This window comes from Tiliqua scincoides, chromosome 2 (assembly GCF_035046505.1).
Source record: "Tiliqua scincoides isolate rTilSci1 chromosome 2, rTilSci1.hap2, whole genome shotgun sequence".
Lineage (NCBI taxonomy): Eukaryota > Metazoa > Chordata > Lepidosauria > Squamata > Scincidae > Tiliqua > Tiliqua scincoides.
Window position 1 is genome coordinate 99,285,453 of NC_089822.1, and position 19,354 is coordinate 99,304,806.

General features: G+C 41.7%; 1 protein-coding gene across 1 annotated transcript; it reads right to left on the reverse strand.

Moving 5' to 3' along the window:
* Positions 1-391: 391 nt before the first annotated feature.
* Positions 392-19,151, reverse strand: PPP2CB (protein phosphatase 2 catalytic subunit beta). The gene is made up of 7 exons (XM_066618078.1): positions 18,808-19,151; positions 11,522-11,731; positions 9,493-9,666; positions 5,321-5,410; positions 2,436-2,597; positions 1,804-1,922; positions 392-1,030 (listed from the first exon to the last, which is right to left on the reverse strand). Exons 1-7 carry the CDS (start codon positions 18,907-18,909, stop codon positions 958-960), a joined length of 930 nt encoding a protein of 309 aa, XP_066474175.1. The 5' UTR covers positions 18,910-19,151; the 3' UTR covers positions 392-957.
* Positions 19,152-19,354: the final 203 nt, after the last annotated feature.

Consider the following 19,354-nt stretch of genomic DNA (forward strand, 5'->3'; position numbering starts at 1 on the left):
AGTTTATAGAACTTGTTCCACTAATTATTAGACGGGGACAAGGTGCCTAATATCACTGCCTTACGGATCTAGATTTTTATACAACTGAATCTGTAGGAAAGGCTTTTGCATTCTATACTATTGATCAGTGTTATGCAAGACTATTTTCCATTTCATTTATTCTCTATCCGATGTGTTCCAATCAAAAGAGTTCTAGGATTGTTGCTGATATGAGTATATTATATATTATAAGAGTATATTAAATATACTCTTTTCTTCATACAAGTAAAAATCTGTTTATCAATTAGGTAATCTTAGTTCTCTGTTCACCAAGTTTAATACAAAAAAGCCATAAGCAATATCCTGGCAAGTGATAATCTCTTGTGACAGACTTCATTCCAGAATAACCATATTTTGGGATTAATGATCTGCAAGTTTATTTCTTCAAATACATCAAATAAGATGCAAGCACTTTCATGACAAATATACAGAAAAAAGGAACACAGAACAGTAATCTAGTTTAAATGGAGGGAAGGCTTATGACAAGATACTCCCAGTAGGATTTTTGTCCAGTTAAGTTACTAATCTCAATAAAAGAGGGCAATAGGATTAAGAGGGAAGTTAGTTTGTGCATTTTCTTAACTTCAAAATGTTAATACATGCCATTTAAACACTACAACTAAAATTTACAAGTAAGCATGGAAGGGAGATGAAAGTTAATTTTTCTTCTTTGAGCAGTCCAGAAGAAAACAGTGACTATAGTTACAGCAGGCAAACTGGCGGTTGGACTGGCTGGCAAAGGTTTGATTAGTGTGTTGAAGTCAGTCTTAAGTTGTGCTCAAAGCTCATCCTCATTATGGCACATTTTGGTCCATGAAGAGGCTTTATGCTGAGACAGACTTCAATTTATCACAAATTGTTGCTTTTCAAAAAATGCCAGATGTATTAGTTCTGATATAGGCCAGGCCGAGGAGATGCTTATAGGAAGTAGTCTGGGGTACGTCGAGTAACATGAGGCTCTCCACGCCGAGGGGCTGGATCAAATTGAAGGCTGTTGAAGGAAAAAGTAATTAAGTTCTTTATATTTAACTGCTACTTTAGTAGTTTTAAAATCTCCCTCACCCATGGCTGCATGCATGCCACTCATAACGCAAATGAAACATTTCACGTTGCCTGGATAAAAGCCCAATCCAGTTAAAACTTCCAAATGCTATTAAAACAAGGCCATAAACATCACAGTGAGAAGTTGTTACTGTGGTGGAAACAGTATGGTGTATTAACTGCACAACAAAAAATGAATGCATCTCACTGTTCCAATCTGAATTAATGTTGCTAAAGTTTGTTAATTCTAGCCTAGGTTCATTTGAGGTGATTCTCAAAAGTTGTTGCTTTGCCTAATGCAATATTTTTTAAACATACCAAATTTTAGGTCTTCATCTGACCTTTTCAGGGAAACAAGTCCATGGTTTGAGGCATTGCAAAGTAATGTGGTTTGTCCCCATAGAACACTGTTTCCCAAACTTTCCAGGCCCACAACACCCTGCTCCTGATGGTTGTAGAACTGCCAATGATGTGGCAACATGTTGATAGCAGTGGCACTTACTTCCAGGTCACACTGGCAAAAACAAACTGCTTAAGGAGGGCAAGTGGGCTTGCTCTGTGTTCACCCAGCTGGGCAGCTGTGCTAGCACCAAGCCACTATCCTAACCCTGTCAAGCAGCTTGCACAGCCCACAACCCCCCCCCCCCAAAGCAACACCCAGATTGGGAACCTCCACCATAGTATTATTTAGAATTATACCCATAAATATGAAACATTTCTTACAAGGAATATTTTAAAGTGTCATCTAGTTCCATAATAGCAGCCTGGTTCCCACAGCGATAACAGTAATTAGGTGCACTGAAAATGGTGACCACATTCCGATCATGACACCAGTTGTAACCCTGCAGGGTAGACAAAAAAGATGGGTTCAGTGGGGCTATTCTTCCTATAGAAGCAATTAGTGGTTTTTTTAAGGCTCTTCCTTTAAGGAAAATTTTGGCACACAATCTATGTTCAAATACTAACATAAGGTATGACAAGCTTTGAGTCTTTAAATGTCACCAGCTTTTACCCTGTACTTGTATGAAACAACTAGTCACAAAGAAAAATGCTCCTCACCTGACATTCTATTAAGTTTCGATTTCTATGATAAATTCAGGGCATATAAGTACTACATGCCCAAGAAGTTGATATCAGCAGAAAAGGACTGCAGACATAGGATGTGATGTTACTGACAACTTTTTGAATAGCTACTTGATCACCCTTTTTGATGAAGAGTTTTGTATTAATGTAGATTTGCTGATACTTCATAGGAATTGATGTCAAATTGCTTATTTGCTGCATACAATCTTCTCTAGAAGAGAGGATCTTCTGCATTTAAACTATTTAGCTCAACAGGACAGAATAAATTATACCTCCATTACAAGTTGATGAGCACGAGAGACCAATGTAAGACCATTGGCATGGTTAAATGTTTCAGAAATATCTTGCCCAAATGTGTAGCCAGCACCACGTGGAGAAATTCCCCAGCCACCACGATCATCTGGATCAGACCATAAGAGATCACACATTGGGCCCTGTCAAAGAAAGGAATATGTAATCTAATGCACCAGAAAAACAGCTAGCTACTTTAAAAGCTAATACTGGTTTTTTTCCCTATAAAATACAGAAAAGCTTTTACACCATTAGACAAATGGGGGGGGATGGTAGCAGGCAGTCCTCAGCAATTTGAAAATGAAACCAAAAAATCTTCCCTTCCTTTCTCCCAGTATTCTTATACATAAAACAACTGCACATGGAGACCATTCAGCCTTTGTAGAAAGATACCACAGTTGAATCCTGAAGGAACATAAAATTATAGTAATACAGCTAGATAATTGCAGAAGGCCTGCACCCATCAAGCAGCCCTCAGCCATCTTCAATGTGTGTTCCAATACTTCAATGTATTACCTCTATCTCACAGAGTTTGTCAGGGTAACAAGATACTATACTGTGCACAACTTCTGAAAACTTGCAAGTGTTACATGCCAAGTATTAACATACTCTAAACAAAGTCTTAAGGCTTCAATTGGCTATTCAAACAGAACATTCCTCACCCCTAGCTCAAATGCTAGACTTTCCACACAATCCTACAATTCAAAAGTAAGCTTAAATGAGATCAAGGGGAGTTACTCCCAGGGAAGTGTGTATAGGATTGCCAACTCAGTTCCGTTCCAATTATTAGAAGATGAAACAGTTCTCTGCAATGCTAGACGGAAGCAGGATACTGTTCTAGAAGATCCATAGTTGTGCTACTCTATCCTAATATGCCTAATGAGAAATAAGGATAAACTCCAATTTTATAAAGATGATAATCAAGAAATCACTAAGCTTAAAAATGTTTCTTGAAGACTGGGTGGGACTGTATAGAATTAATCTTGGGGAAAGTTTTCCAAACAAGGAGCAAGAGCACACACATGTATGAGAAAGGAGTAAAAATAAATCAATTAAGTTGGATATAAAATGAATAAGGTAAAGGAAGTGAAAAATAATATGATCACAGCTTATGACCAAGCAGAAAGATTTAAAAAACTGAAGATGCCTGGAACACGACAACAAATTCGAACTCTGAGACAAAAAAACAGATCAAACAAGGGCAGTATTAAAAGATTGAAGCAACCAAAAGATAAGGAACAAAGCAAAACAAAAAACAGAAAAGCCAATAACCAAAAAAGAAGCGAAGGATTAACGGTACAGCTTGCAAAAGAACAAGCTTCACACACAAAAAAAGCATAGAGAAAAAAGTATGCTAAACCACCCTCATTATCTGTGGGGGGGGGGGTTCTGTCCCAGAACCCCCACAGATAAGGATACCTGTGGATAATGAAATCTGCAGGGTTTTGGGGGCCCTGTAATACCCCAGAGGCAAAGGGAGCTGTGCTTCCCTCATCTCCAGAGATGCTCTGAGGACAAGGGAGACTGCACTTGTCCTCCCTGGCCCTCAGGATGCCTTCTGAGGCCTTAACTTACGTTTTTTCATAAAAACCAGAAGTGACCTTCTAAGGCATTTCCAGAAGGCATTTCTGAGGGCCAGGGAGGCTCGCCTTTGCGGGTTACATGTTGGCCCAGATATGCAGGTTCAGGGACCTGAGGATATTGAAATTTGCGGATCTCAATTCCACAGATATTGCAGGTCCACCTGTTGTTTCAGTTTAAGTGACAAGAGATGACCAGACTGAAAAGAGGATCAAACGGTCAGGACACTGGGGGAAAAAGCACATTCCAAACAGCTTCAGGATCCAAAAGAATATGTAAGTGATGGCAGAACCCTGGAAGATGAGCCCTTCTTTGCAAAAAAACTGCATAGTTTCAGACATATGCATTGCTTTAATTAGCATCTACAAGCTTCCATTATGAAAGGAATGCAGTTCTTCCAAATTCTACATTGATTCACTTTGTAACCTTTGGATTACATCAGCATCAATTTCTAATGTGCTTTCTTCCCGCTTGGTTGGAAACTATAAATGGAGGAATCAGTAAGTGCATCCCTGTAAATCTATCTTTGTATTGCAGACATGAAGAGAATTACAGCTATTAATATATTCTAGAATGTAGCCAATACAAGTTGCAAACCTTACGCACCAGTTACAATAAAGATTACTAAACAATGTTCAAGCCTGTAGGCACAGTCTCAACATTCAAAAGTAGTTAATGCAGCTATTTCCAACTAGCACATGGGCATTCTAATTACAGTTCACAAGTGAGATTCTGCAAGACAATAACTCAGTGCAAACTATTCTGATGAAAAGAGGCTCCAGCTGTATGAACTTACAAAATACTTCTCATAGGTCTTTTAAAGTCATGATCTGTAGCAACATGCCAGGTAAGCCACTTCCTCAAGCTACAAGATGTCAACTCTTTTTGCTGCAAAAGTAGATTGATCAGGTACCACGCAAACTACAGAGAAACAATTGATACACGGAACCTGGTAATGTGCTTGCCTTACAGACTCTATCATAATCAGCTGCAAACCAAAAACTGCATCTTATTTTCTAGCCTGGCTGTCATCCAATTAAAAAATAATTAAATGTGCACGTGTGAAAACAATAGTGTTTGTAAAGAGAATAGTATTTGTGATATCCAGTATGTGATAAATATATTAAATGTTGAAGCTCTACTTTCTAGGTATATTTGCCATTTCAGTTTTAGTAAAGATATACCACTGTACCATATATTCTAAATTCAGTGTATAGTCTTTGCAAAAGGAAGAAATTCATTAACACCACATCTTTAAAACATTATTCCTTTTCATTTATGTTACCTCATGTGGAACTTCCTGGAGACGATCAAGAGCTCTAATATGGTCCAGTGTATCTATAGATGGAGAAAGACCTCCATGGAGACAGAAAATCTAAGAAAGAAAAGTGAAATAAAATTAGGGTATTATTGAGAGGTAATACACCTTCTTCTGCAATTGATTAAAAATGTTATTTGTTACTATCTGGAGCCCATTCCAATGTTGGCCCCAACTTGTATTTTCAAAAGGGGTCTGTCCATATATTACTTTTTCATCCAGATTTTGCCCAGAGAGAGCAACAAATTTCTACAGAGGATTAAAGTGTCAATTTAAGATCTCTTAAAGCAGGTTTCTCTCTGTCAACAGTCCCAGTAAAATCAAACATTAATTAACCAAAATTGTTTCAAATAGCATCCAATGCAAAGTGTGATGGGGAAACTGTGAAACAAAGAAATATTTAAGCCAGCGAGAATGTATGCAGGGAACAGAGACAGCAATTTCCCCCCTTTATGTCAATGCAATATTGCTGACTTCATAGTTGATTAAAACTATTCTTCTATTTCCATGTTCTGGAGTAGAAATCAATTAGTGGTGTACCTTGGTAGTTCTGAATAGCTTAAAGTTAGTACCTAATTATCTAAAGAGTCATCATATTCTCCCTGTACTCTTATAATAAGTGTTGTAAATACATAAATCAGTGAGGAGCGACAAAAACAAAATATGTCAATTTAATTATGGGTCACTTCTCACCTGATGGTTTACTAACAATATTATATGTGCCTTTCTGTCAAGGTATACTTATGAAACTAAATTTCTAATACAGTACCATAAAATCTATAGCAAAACAGAGAAGCAGCAGCAGCAGCAGCACAGCATTACATTCAAAATTCTATAATAGTAAAAACACAAATTAAAATATTACTTAAATCAATTTTAAGATGGGTGGGCCTCTGTATCAGCAGATTTGGCTCAACACAGATCCCCAGACCTGCATTAAGCCAGACTTGGCCCAAACTGAACCTTCCAGAGGGCTTTCTGAAGCCCATGGAAACTGTGTTTCCCGGGCCTCAGAATGCATAAAAATGTCACTTCCAGTTTCCCAAGGGAAACTGGAAGTAGCAGGGGTGGTTTTTTTTGGCCGTAATAGCCGTTCTGGCCATGCTGCATGCAGCATCTGCTGGCTTCAGAAAGTCCTCTGGAGGCAACCAGAGCCAGAGCTCCAGTCGTCTTCGGAGGGTTAAAGGGTCAAAACCACTGATTTGCTTTTCCACAGTTTTCAGTATCCACGGGGGTGGGTGCGTGGGTCTGAGAACAGATCCCCGCAGGTACTGAGGCCCATCCTGTTAATTGTTATGAGCACGTTTCTTCTTTATGACCTCCACCACCATCCCCCATTAAGAACACCTTACAAAAAAGCACTTGAGCTCCAAGGAAGGAGGAGTTTGTTTGGGGAAGTTACTTAGAAGAGGCACCACTCTTCCCCAAAGTTGCTACTTGCCTTATGTTGCCAGGTGTGGTCAACTGGAGCTTCCTGAGAAGATTGTTGATGTTCATATGAAATTGCTATAAAGCTGATTTTGCACCTGTGCCCAATTGAGTTACAATTATAACCTGTTTTTCAACCAGGACAGGCTCTCAAAGCAGCTTACAAATTTAAATAACTTATATACATTATGAGGGGCTGGTTAAGGACATCTTGCCTTGGTGGAGCTGCCTGATAAAGATGGCTGCTTAAGAAGGCAAATCCTCCATTGCTCTGCAGAATTTAATTTAGAAGTGCTATGATCTAGTAACTATGCTAGGGCTTAACAAATTCTGTGCATCAAGTCACCATGGCAGCTTAAAATTTCCTCGTGGTGTGTGAGAATGGCTGCAAGGCTGAGCAACAGTCATGGCTGTAAAGCATGGTAGCCGCTGCCTCCGGTCCTCCACGTCTGCGTTTCAGGCTGACCTGGAAGGACAGACAGCACCAGTGACAGCCGCTGGGCTAGGGAAGATGCAGGAAGAGCCACTGCCAGAAGGAGAGGCTCCCCCCCCATCAATGGAGGGAGGCATTCTATCTTATACATACATACTTGGAGAAGGGCACATACTCCTCCTATTCCAGTTTAGGCCCTCTAGATCAGTGTTTCTCAAACTGGGTTGGGACCCACTAGGTGGATCATGAGCCAATTTCAGGTGGATCCCCATTAATTTCATTTTTAATACATTAGACTTGATGCTACTATGATGTGTGACTGCATTTGGGGAAATGTTACAGACCTGTACTTTTAACAAGCTACTATGTATATTATTTTAACAATATATTTATATTTATTTTAAATATATTTTTATATTTATTTATTTTAATTACTTATATATAATTATATTTAGTTTAACAATGACAGTAAATGGAACTTACTCCTGAGTAAGTGTGGGTAGGATGCAGTCTAGGATTGCTAAAAATTTTCCTGCTTAATGATGTCACTTCCAGTCAGGACATCACTTCTGGTGGGTCCTGACAGATTCTCATTCTAAAAAGTGGGTCTTGGTGCTAAATGTGTGAGAACCACTGCTCTAGGTATTTTGCTCTCTGTACCTTCACTGCAGTGGCCCTCACATCAGCCCAGAAAGAAAAGAGGGCAGAGGGAGGAGAGCATACTCATTTTACAATGCTTGTCTATTCAGAAGTAAGCCTACTGAGTTTTTATATGGACTCCCAGAGATACATGTGTGGAATTACAGCCTCAGCATCAAGAATTTTAACTTTTTAAAAATGTCTATTGATGTAAATGTGTTTAATCAAAGCCTTTAGAGCCTTTTGCTGTCACACTGATATTTGCCAAGTGCTCCTCCCACCAAAGATGTTGAAGTTTGCTTTTTAATGCTTATTTATATGTAAAATCTAGTTTGTACCATTCACTGGTGGCATACATGATTGTTTTTTGGGCCATAATTGAAACAGAAAACCCTGAAAGCTGAAAAATTCATCTGCCTCCTAACTCTAAAGCAAGTTTGTTGATCCCTGAATTATGCAATTCTTTGATTTATTGATCCAATATTTAGTTATATTCTGATGAGGTTTTCTGGATTACTGCAAGAAGTTACCCCTAACTAGATGTTTTTAAGGGCAGAAAGTTCGGAAGATAATTTGTAAGGGAACATTATGACTCTTGAGATAACTAGGTGCATACAGTACATGCAAATTTTCAAAGAGATCAAGTGGGTATATGGAGCCTCAATGAATATTTCCATGCCAAATTTGTATAATAGCCAATTCTAAACACACATGCATAATATTCCACATTCAGAATTCAACTGAATATGTAATTTTAAACTTCCAACTTAGCCTGAAATCCTATCACTTTCCTGTGAATAAGCCCCCTTAAGCACAATGGGCCTTACTTAAATTTTTAATATGTAGAAAAACAGCCCAGAAAGTCTATAGATTTGTTCCTCTTTACATAGGTATATAACTTGAAATACAATTTTTAATTGCTTTGACAATGATGCAGATTTTGATAGTTAATATTTTAAAAGCCAGTGTTTGAACGTATTTAATGCATTTTCTGCATTATGCCATGCTTTAGCTGGTATGCTTATATGGAACTCTTGAGAGCCCATTTAACCCTTTTCTCTTTTCATGGGATGACGTGCAAATATGGTTTGCATTATTGCTTACAATTGTGAGTCATATTATATGAAGAATGTTTGTACAACACAATAATGTTATGGATAACATAAGGAAGGCATAATCATTTAATACATTCTGCTCCTGAAACCAGCTTGCAATGTGCAGGATTGAGTGACGCAAGTATTGATCTGCCATTTTCTGCTGCTACAAGGACAGCCCTTCTAGGTTTGTTACCTAAAGAATTTCCAAACCATCTATAAATGTGAAATTTGGCACATACCAACTTCAAGATATTCAAATGACTCAGAAAATCTGAAAGGGAGCACTTCAGTGATTTTTTTTTTTTTTAAACACCAGACAGTTCAAACTCAGGTCATGAAGTGTAGCTTTTAAGTGTAGTTTTATGTAAGGAAAACCATGCATGGGACAGAGGACTGGACTGCTGGAGTTCCATTTCCCCTTCACATATCAGAATCATTATTGAGGAAGATTTTCTGTAACAACTAGAAATGTGGTACCTAAGCCTGCAGAATGCAAACTTCTTTAATATCCAGCAATAATCCATAACCAAACAGTGTCCTACCTGTCCGTCTACTAGAGCTGTAAGAGGAAGATAATCAAACAGATCTGTGAAATACTTCCAAACATTTGCATTTCCATATTTCCGTAGACACTCATCATAGAAGCCATACACTTGTGTAATTTGTCTGCTCTCATGGTTGCCTCTCAGTATTGTAATGCGTTCTGGGTACCGCACCTAGCCAAAGAAAATGTACACACATTGTAAAGAGTCCATCAGTTGGCTGTTATGCTCTAAAACCAGTACTTTTCAATCAGTAGAACAAATACCACTAGAGGTACTTCACAGTATGGCAGAAGATACTTGGTCTTGTAGAGTATTCTACATGTGCACACAGGACTGTGCTCTGCCTGGCCCAACCCCAGCTGGAAGACCTTAGTATGTGCAGTATATACCCTGCCAGTGACAGGAAGGTGACCACAACTGTGATTGGAAGCCAAAGCCAGTTAACAATTGAGGAACACCATGCATAAATATTTCATAAATGTTTTCAACAGCAAGAAGCGCTTGAACAAAAATTCTGATTATAAAAAAATTAAATAAAGTACATTTAAACTAAATTAAGTGTAGTATACAAACAAATCTAAAGGTTTATTTTGATATATTTTAATAGAAGATGTGCAAAAGTTCAAAGTAATGCTGTATCATGCAGCGCTTACATTTTAAGGAAAAAAACAGAAGTACTGCAATCTCTTACGATACTGAATATAAGCAGACATATGGACCAATCCTAAGCTCCAGTGGCACCCAGTGGTACAGTGGCACCCAAATGGCTGCCTCTGTAGCCAATGGGACCAAGGCAACTGCCAGTCTCCTCAGGATAAGGAAACAAATGTTCCCTTACCCAGTGTAGAGCCCAGACAGCCCCAATGGGTCTCTTTGGAGCTGCGCCAGCTATTTTGCTGGCGCAAAACCAAGGAGGCCTGTGTTGGTCTCCACAACTTGGGAGGGGTATAGAATTATGTGGCAGCTTCTACCAATCCCTCCCAGGCCTGATCCTTAAGAACATAAGAACAGCCCCACTGGATCAGGCCATAGGCCCATCTAGTCCAGCTTCCTGTATCTCACAGTGGCCCACCAAATGCCCCAAGGAGCACACCTGATAACAAGAGACCTCATCCTGGTGCCCTCCCTTGCATCTGGCATTCTGATACATAGCCCATTTCTAAAATCAGGAGGTTGTACATACACATCACGGCTTGTAACCCCTGATGGATTTTTCCTCCAGAAACGTGTCCAATCCCCTTTTAAAGGCACCTAGGCCAGATGCAGTCACCACATCCTGCAGCAAGGAGTTCCACAGACCAACCACACGCTGAGTAAAGAAATGTTTTCTTTTGTCTGTCCTAACTCTCCCAACACTCTATTTCAGTGGATGTCCCCTGGTTCTGGTGTTATGTGAGAGTGTAAAGAGCATCTCTCTATCCACTCTGTCCATCCCCTGCATAATTTTATATGTCTCAATCATGTCCCCCCTCAGGCGCCTCTTTTCTAGGCTGAAGAGGCCCAAACGCCGTAGCCTTTCCTCATAAGGAAGGTGCCCCAGCCCAGTAATCACCTTAGTTGCTCTCTTTTGCACCTTTTCCATTTCCACTATATCCTTCCTTCCTATGGCCCGCCCTCCCCTTCCCCTGAAAGTCTCACCATTGACTGACTGTTGCACTTATCACTAGCCAGGCCCCACCATTGTCTTCCCAGCGCTGAGGCCCAGTACTGTGTCCTCCCCGCCAGTGCAGGATTGCCTTATGACACTTTTGCACAGGCGGTTGCTGGGGCAGGGTGCCGAGTGCAGGTGCTGCCCCAGCATAGGATCAGGCCCGTAAAGAGTTGTTTACTGGATATAAAGGAATCTGAGAAAAAATTAGTTACAACTTTGAAACTGTCACTGTTACGAAACTGCATTTTTTAATGAAAATTTTTCATTAGAGAAAATGCGGATTTGAGAATTTTCCACCCCACATCACTAGTTCCAGACTAGAAGTAAATTAGAACAATGTCCCCTAGTTGGATTTTCAGAACCCACAAACCTTACTTTTAATGCCACAAGAAGAGTCACAGTTTCCACTGAGTAGTAGCCTCTATCAACATAATCTCCCATGAAGAGATAGTTTGTGTCAGGTGATTTCCCACCGATTCTAAAGAGCTCCATAAGGTCATGAAATTGACCATGGACATCTCCACAAACTGTAACAGGACAACGTACTTCCTGAACGTTGGATTCTTTTGTAAGTATCTCTTTAGCCTAAAAAAGAAGAAAATAGTGGATTAAATTTGAAGTCAAATTATGTACGCTATAGTCACAGTTAAGTCATCTAAAGCTTCAGGATAGCTTCCTACCATAGAAAAGCTAATGTGGTACAGGATCTGGATTTAGAAGATTACATTCAAATCTTTGCTTAGTCACCTGAGGAAGAGGCCTTGTTTTCTCATCCATAAATGGTAATTTTTACAACCTATGATACGTTGATGTAACAATGAAGACCACATTCTAATGAAGCACAGGCTTTAGAGATGATAAGGTCAATTTTGCATGTGCACTTAGCTAGAAGCAAGTCTACAAAAGTCAAAGACAAAAAATACAGGCAAATAGGAATCTTCCCATTATGAGCAAGGCTATTATTAAAGAGTGTGCTCCTAGCTCTCAATATGCAATTTTAATTCCTAGATATTTGAACTATTTCTCCCCAAACAAGAACATGCTGAAATTGCAAATGAGACGCCACCTACCCTGAAACCCCTTGTGGATCACTTGTTTACCACTATTTAAAAATTTTACATCTTGTGCTTTCCCCTTCCAAATGGGAGGCGCTCAAGGCAGCTAAAAATAATAAGCTAAAAATATTAAAACCACATCATCATCAACAGCACGATCATAATCCCAACAGAGCATAGGATGTAGTAGGGCAGCTCCCAGTATCAGAATGAACAGGGTTGGTGTACTCTTATCCCAAAGCCATTTCAGAGGACAGCATAGGATGCTTTAAAAATGTGTTTTCCTGCTACTAAATACTCCACTACTGTGACTGATATGAAGTGATATAACAGGTTGAACTATAATAGTACATTATAGACACACTAAGAAACAATACTCCCATCAGTGCCAATGCGTGTTTATAGGAAATGTGAATATACACAAACAACCAGGGTAAATATAAATTATTTTTAAAATAATCTACTGCTGTTCATTCAATAACTGGTGTCACAAAACAAGCCCCAACAGCTGAACCACAGAAAATCTGACAGTACAACAAACCTATAGGGTGGAGCAAGATGTATAAGACTGCCATCTGTTCAGAATTCATATGGTGCATGTGCACACAGAGAGATGTCAACCATTCAAGATGGCAATGATTCTCTACTCCCCATACTCTATAATTCTAAAAGGATTTTTTACCAGAAGCTAGCAGGATATACTGCAGAAAACCTATTTGGCTAAAGAGAGGCTTGTGACCACATATTTCGAGTCTAAAATCTCAAGTGTTTCCAGAGGCTTTGATAAAAGGGGTAAGTGAATCCACCAGATGTTACATAACACATAATCCATGACTGGATAAAGATTCACTATATCTCAATGTATGTCCAAAATCTTCTCAGTTTGGGTAGCACAACTTGAGCGTCCCTCATGGTGGGCTGGGTGGCTGTGTCTAAACTCACTGAAACGAAACTTTCAAAAACATTAAATGGAATTAATAAAGCTTTAAATCTGGGCATTGCAGTCCATAAAGCAATGGCCTAACGTGGAGAAAAACACAGAAACACTAATGTTAATTGAACATTAGAAGATTTGAAAGAGACTGAACTGCAATGACCTTGCGCACAGGTTATCTTTGTGGCCAACTGGCATTTTGAGACATCGTGAAGTCTGCCAAGCATTCTGTCCAGACGCCCTAACAAACCACATTTGAGATAAACTCCCAGTACTGTACAAAGAATTTCTGTCCTTATGCTTCAAGAGCTTAGTATTGAAACACTGAAATGGTGCAAACGTTCACACTCATTGACAGGTTGCAAAAGGCTAGCTTTTCTCATAAGTGGGAGTTTCCACACACTTCTGGTCCACCACTGAGGAACAACCCTGCCAACAGTCAAAATGAGAGAGACACAATCTTCTCGTTCAGCTGGATGTTGAACTGCCTCTCTTACTACAAACTGAAGAGAATGTGGATGGTAATGATGTGAAGCAACCTGAAACATGGAACACCCATGCAATAGTCTCAAAGGAGGAACAACAGTGATCCTTTGGAAGCACTTCCATGTCCTTCAGAAAATCCACCATGTCTTCTGGATTTTGTTTTTCTACAGGAGTTTCAGTGTATGGATGTCCTTGTACAGTAGAGCTGTGATGCACAGTTTTCTTCTCCCCCTCTTTGTTACTTGGGAGTATACAACTTTTATATTGCAGCCTGCAACGGTTCTAATATGAGGATTGAGGTGTGGGTGGAAGCTTATGGTTGCACACCATCCCTCCTTGCAAGCCCTGTCCAGATACTCCGTGAATCCAAACTGGCGAATCTCCCCAGTTGGCCAATATTCTTGTGTGTGTGTGTGTGTGTGTGTGTTTTGGTCTACTTCTGCTGGGAGCATGTTGATGGTAGATACACATTTTGCATGCTTTTTTCCCCTTTGCTGCAGAAACTATGCTCTATTACAGCATCACAACAATTTATACTATCATCTGTTATGTCAAGCCCAAGAGTAATCCCCCTCATGGTGCTTCTACCCAATCACTGCAGGACCAGATGTTCTGGAGCCATGGCATAGCACATCAGTGTTCAGTAATGCCAGTGTCCCTAACTGTTCTGGAGAGTTGCAGTGGCTGCAGTGTGGCTTTCGTAGGATGGGAACTGGGCAGAGGTGAGCAGGAAGAGCACACAGATGGGAGTAAGATGGAGAAGAGCTGAGAGGCAGGAGAGGACCAAGGGAAAAGAGGCAGCGACCATTCTGAGAAAAGTAAGAGCAAAAATCAGGAGGTGGTAGAAGGAATGTGATCAAGCAGCAGCAGACATGGAGGGAGAAACCAAACAGGAGGGTTAAGGAAAGGATTAAGAACTATGGGGGAAAGAACTTGGAGGAAGCAAGGACATAGAGAAGAGAGACAGATCCGGAATAGAGAGAGTCAGATCAAAGAGACGCAAACAAGGGCAGACAGAAGTAGACCAGTAAGGAGGAAGACAGAACAAGAGATGGGAGAAAAAGGAAAGATGCAGTGCCTAAGATAGGGGGGGGGGACCACAAGGCAGCAACAAGGAGAGTGGACTAAAGAGCAAGATCACAGTGGAGTAACAGCAGCTAAAGAGGGGCAGACCCCAGAACACAGTCCAAGTACACAAGCCCAGTCTAAGGTGTTGGGGCATCTGCTTGATGGCTGGGTAGAGTAAATAAAAAGGGCTCCTGACTACAGAGACCCTTCTAAATGGAAAACTCAAACTAAATTTCAAGAGGAGATTACTTGCAACATCTTATTCCCCAATTCCTACAGTGCTGATTTGCCTCCCTGAGAGAATCAGAGTGGGGCAGAGACACAACACTTCTTTAACGTCAAAGGTTTAGGTCCAGTGATTAAATTATAGAAGAATATCTTACTTTATTTCTTCTACACCAGTATGTTATCAATGACTAGAGATTTTAGCACAGCAGCAGGCCTCAAATTATAGTAAATCTTGTTAACACCTTCTCCGATACCAAATTAGTAGCATTCAACTTCACCCCACTTTAGCAGAAAATTAAAACTAGAGCGGCAGAGGCAGAGGAAGATTCTTTGGTCACTTCTGGGAAGAGTGACTTCATTTAAAACAATAGTTTTGCTAAAGATTAGTTTTCTCTTTCACGTCTTGCCAATTATGAACCCGACTCTGTGCCGCCAAGCACTGTCACAAACATGCCATAAGGCACATTTGCTAGCCTCACTGCCGGGCTCCTGCCCATGCTAGCCCAGTGTTTGGCTGGTGCTGGGCTGGTGCAGGGCAGTTGCTCAGCTTCCGCGGCTTGGTGGTCTCCCAGAGTACTGAGCCACGGCACGGTAAGCGGGGGCGGGGAGGAGGCATTCTGGGGGGGAAGCCAGTGGGGGTGGAGAGGGCGAGGCGTGACACAGAGGCATGATGCAGGGAGGGGGCGGGCTAGAGGTGTGCTGGGGGGAGGGAGGGAGGGAGGGAGGTGGGTCCGCGAGCTCCGCAGGATCCAAGGCGCTCACGGAGGGCTCTGCGCTCTACATAAGCACCTTTACCTTACCGGTAAAGTGAATAGCCCCATTTCGGGTCTGCTTACCTTACCTGGGAGAAGGGGACAAAAGTCCCCTTCTCCTGAAGTGCCTCCCGCAGTAGCCCAGGGCAAGCAGGATCCGGTGGCAGCCATTCTCAGTACCACTGAGGTTGGGCGCCCCGGGAAGCTCAGGATTGGGCTGTATATTGCCCCCAGTATTTTTTTCCCCAAATGGCAGGTTTTGTGCAATGCACTTTTGTGCAATGCATTCCCAATTTACAAGTATTTTTTTCCCCAAATGGCAGGTTTTGTGCAATGCATTTTTGTGCAATGCATTCCCAATTTACAAGGCAATGAAGAGTCAGTTATCATGATAGTCTTGCAGTGCTGAAGCTGAGAGCATAATATTCTGCTTTAGCAATTCGTACCATAAACTAGTGCACTTTTACCTTTTTTGGCTTATCCACTTTTTAATGGTGCAAGTAAAAAAAGGCTTTCGTGAGATGACAGCAAGAATGTGGTTTAAATCAGTTGTGCGACTTCTCAAGTCTCCTTGTCTAATGTGTAATTACGAACAAAGCTACCAATGATCACTGTCCAATGGCCTGAAATTTTTCAGATACTGTACTTTGAACTCTGTCTGGACCCATCTGTTTTCAGATGCTGATACTGCAGCCTTTTTTAAGAGTTTGGCCATGAGCTATATGCTCTTCTACTTACTACCTTACTTACTCACTGGGACCAATGAGGGGCTGAAAGCAGTTTGGGAAAAAGACCTTAATTTTACAATCAAGTTAGATAACTCGTGTAATAGTGTATGGAGCCAACATTTTAAACTGGTTTCTGCTCTTGTTAAAAAAAATGCCCTGAATGGTATCCATGTCATTTAACTTCAGTTATATCAATAAGCAGAATTTTCAGACCTGTGACAATAAAGGCGTTTCTTAATTGCCTCACCCGACAATCTTGAAGCAAAACTAATTTTTAGACAGATGCTTTCATTGAAATTTCTAGGACTGAATATGCTAATATGCAGATCCTCAGCTTGCTCTTATTGCTTTTTTGATGACATGCATTCTACATACTGCATAAACATCTAGCTATCTTATTAACTACAGCTACACTAGAGATCACCTTACACTGGTGGGATGTTGTGTCCCTTTCACTGAAGAGCATGTGGCATTTGGTTTTAGTGGAAAACCTTAGCCATATGGTCCATTTGATTAAGGGTCACAGTAAACCTGATACTTTTTGATTATCTGGATTCCTTTTGTTTCTTACATGAATAAGGATGGCAATTATGCATCCTGCTGATCATCCTTTGTCTCTGTGGAAGGATGCGTTTGTTACATGATGTTCACAATCATCCCCTGCTCGTTTTTAACGGACCTAAGTCTTTGTTCAAAGGTTAATTCAAATTGCCATTTTTACTTTCATACACAATTGCAAAAACCTAATGGAAATACTCTTAACGTTTGAGCAATCATATTCTAAAAGCCCATTCATAAATCTCTAACTAACTTGGTGATGGCCATTTTTATTTTATTTTATTTGGAAAGCAAAAATTGTATGTCTGAACCATCTTCAGTCAGCCCTGCTTTCAGAATGTCCTTGGAAGAAAAAGTGGTGATGATGATAGAGCAGGAGATAATAAAGAGCACCAGAAATGTGCTTTCAAAAATCTAAGACTAACAAGTTTGTTGACTAGCAGACACAGTAGTACAAGCTATCAGTCAAGCTGCAAACTAAACGTTACTTTATAAGACAATGCTCATTAAGTCATTAGGTATTTGTTTTCCTAATTACATATTTAATGAAAAGAACTTAAATTACATGACTGGATACTCATGATTATTCACAGTTGTAATAAGCCGCATCATGGTGTCCTACTTATTTTGTCCCACTGACCCAACAGACAGAGTGCATGGTTAGTAGATCAGTGGCAATTAGAGCTCAGGCTTAGACACAAAACTCCCCTTCCACATATCCAATAGTGCCCTCCCCTGCATGACCCCAATCTGATCTTTTCCCATGCATGCAGGTAAAGTAACTGACCAAGGAGAGGAAGGTTTTAAATTAATTATTAGCTTCTTCTTCTGCCTTTCTAAGTAACATACCTAGATTGCAAACCAGGCCATGGGTTTGAAGCTGATAATTCTAAGGATGCAAAGTATTCTCAAGGTGGAAGCATTGACAAAGCAAGTGCTAAGAGAGGGATTAAACAATAATAATAATAGACCACAAAATGGAAAAAAGCCCTTGAAAAGGAAGATGCCAAAATATCATGGGATTTTAAGCGACAGAAAAACAAACATCTATCACACAATACACCAGACACAACTGTAGTCAAGAAGAAAGAAAAACAAGTTAAAATCATCAGTGTAGCAATACCAGGTGATAGCAGAGTAGAAAAAAAGAACTGAAAATAAAACAAAATACAAAGATTTACAAATAGACATCGAAAGGCCATGGCAGAAGAAGACCAAGGCGAGCCAGTGGTGGCTGGTGCCCTTCCAAAACACCTTGAAGAGCACCTGAACAGCATCAAGGCCACAGAAATGACCATCGGTCAACTGCAAAAAGCAGCTTCGCAGGGAGCAGTTGACATCTTTCGACTTTATTTATAACAGTGAAACGGGATAAAAGACAAGCATCCCGGGTCCTTAAGAAGGATTTGATGTCTGGATAACACAAGCCCTTCCAATCACACCTCCCTGACTGTGAAAATCTAATAATCATCCTAATGGAAAGCATCGGTCACACATTCCAGGCACTGCCCCGAACATCCTACAGCCTTTGCTCGGAACATAATTCTTAAGAGCTGCCTGTGGTTTTATTCAACGCTCAGATGGAAAACCCCTTACATCTCGAGAGCCCAGTGTTGCCCCCGTCTACTCGGAAGGAAGCTCCAGCGGGATCAATGGGATTTACTCCCAGGGAAGTGTGGCCAGGAGTGCACCCTCAGAGCTCAGTGCGATGCCTGCCTCCTCAGAAGCGAGTGGCGGTGAGTTCCGCGGGACCTACTCCCAGGCGGGTGGGGGTCGCGCCCCGAAGGGCCTCCCTGCTCGCTGCTGGGCACTCCCTGACAGGGCTGCGGGCGGCCGCGGCCCCCCGACCCACCTTCTCGCAGAGGCTGCGCACTTGGCTCTCGCTGAGCTGCTTGCACTCGTTGAGCTGCTCGATCCACTGGTCCAGCTCCTTGGTGAAGCTCTTGTCCTCCATGCCGGCCGGCCGGCCCGCCGCCGCCCGCTCACTCTGGGGGGAAGGCAGCGCCGGGCGGCGTGGCCAGGGCGGCGCGCGCCGGGCCTCCCCGGGAAGAGAAGGCCGAGCGCCGCGGGGGGGTGGGGGAGGCAGGCCCAACGGACAGCGCGCACCTCGGCCGGGCCTGCTGGCTCTCGCCTCCCCCTCTCCCTCTCCCGCACCGTGTAATGGCGGCGCGGCCGCGGCACTGCGCACTTCCGCCCCACCTCACGGACCGCGCTCCGTGGCTTCCGGCGGCAGCGCCCCCGCCGGCCCAGCGGCTGCAACTCCTCCCCGGCTCTCGCCTCGCGGGGACGCCGCGCGCCCCTCCGTCGCCAGGCGCTTCGAACGCCGTCCGCACGACGAGCGCCTCACAAAGCCCCGTCGCGCGACAGGCACGGCGCGCCTCAGGGGTGGGGCGCTGACA

Coding starts and splice junctions, on each gene's coding strand:
- PPP2CB (XM_066618078.1), bottom strand. CDS start 18,909: ATGGAGGACAAGAGCTTCACCAAGGAGCTGGACCAGTGGATCGAGCAG. Junction 9,667..11,521: donor CTCTTCTTGTGGCATTAAAA/GTAAGGTTTGTG, acceptor TTCTTTGGCTAG/GTGCGGTACCCAGAACGCAT. Junction 2,598..5,320: donor TCCAGGAAGTTCCACATGAG/GTAACATAAATG, acceptor TTTCTTTGACAG/GGCCCAATGTGTGATCTCTT.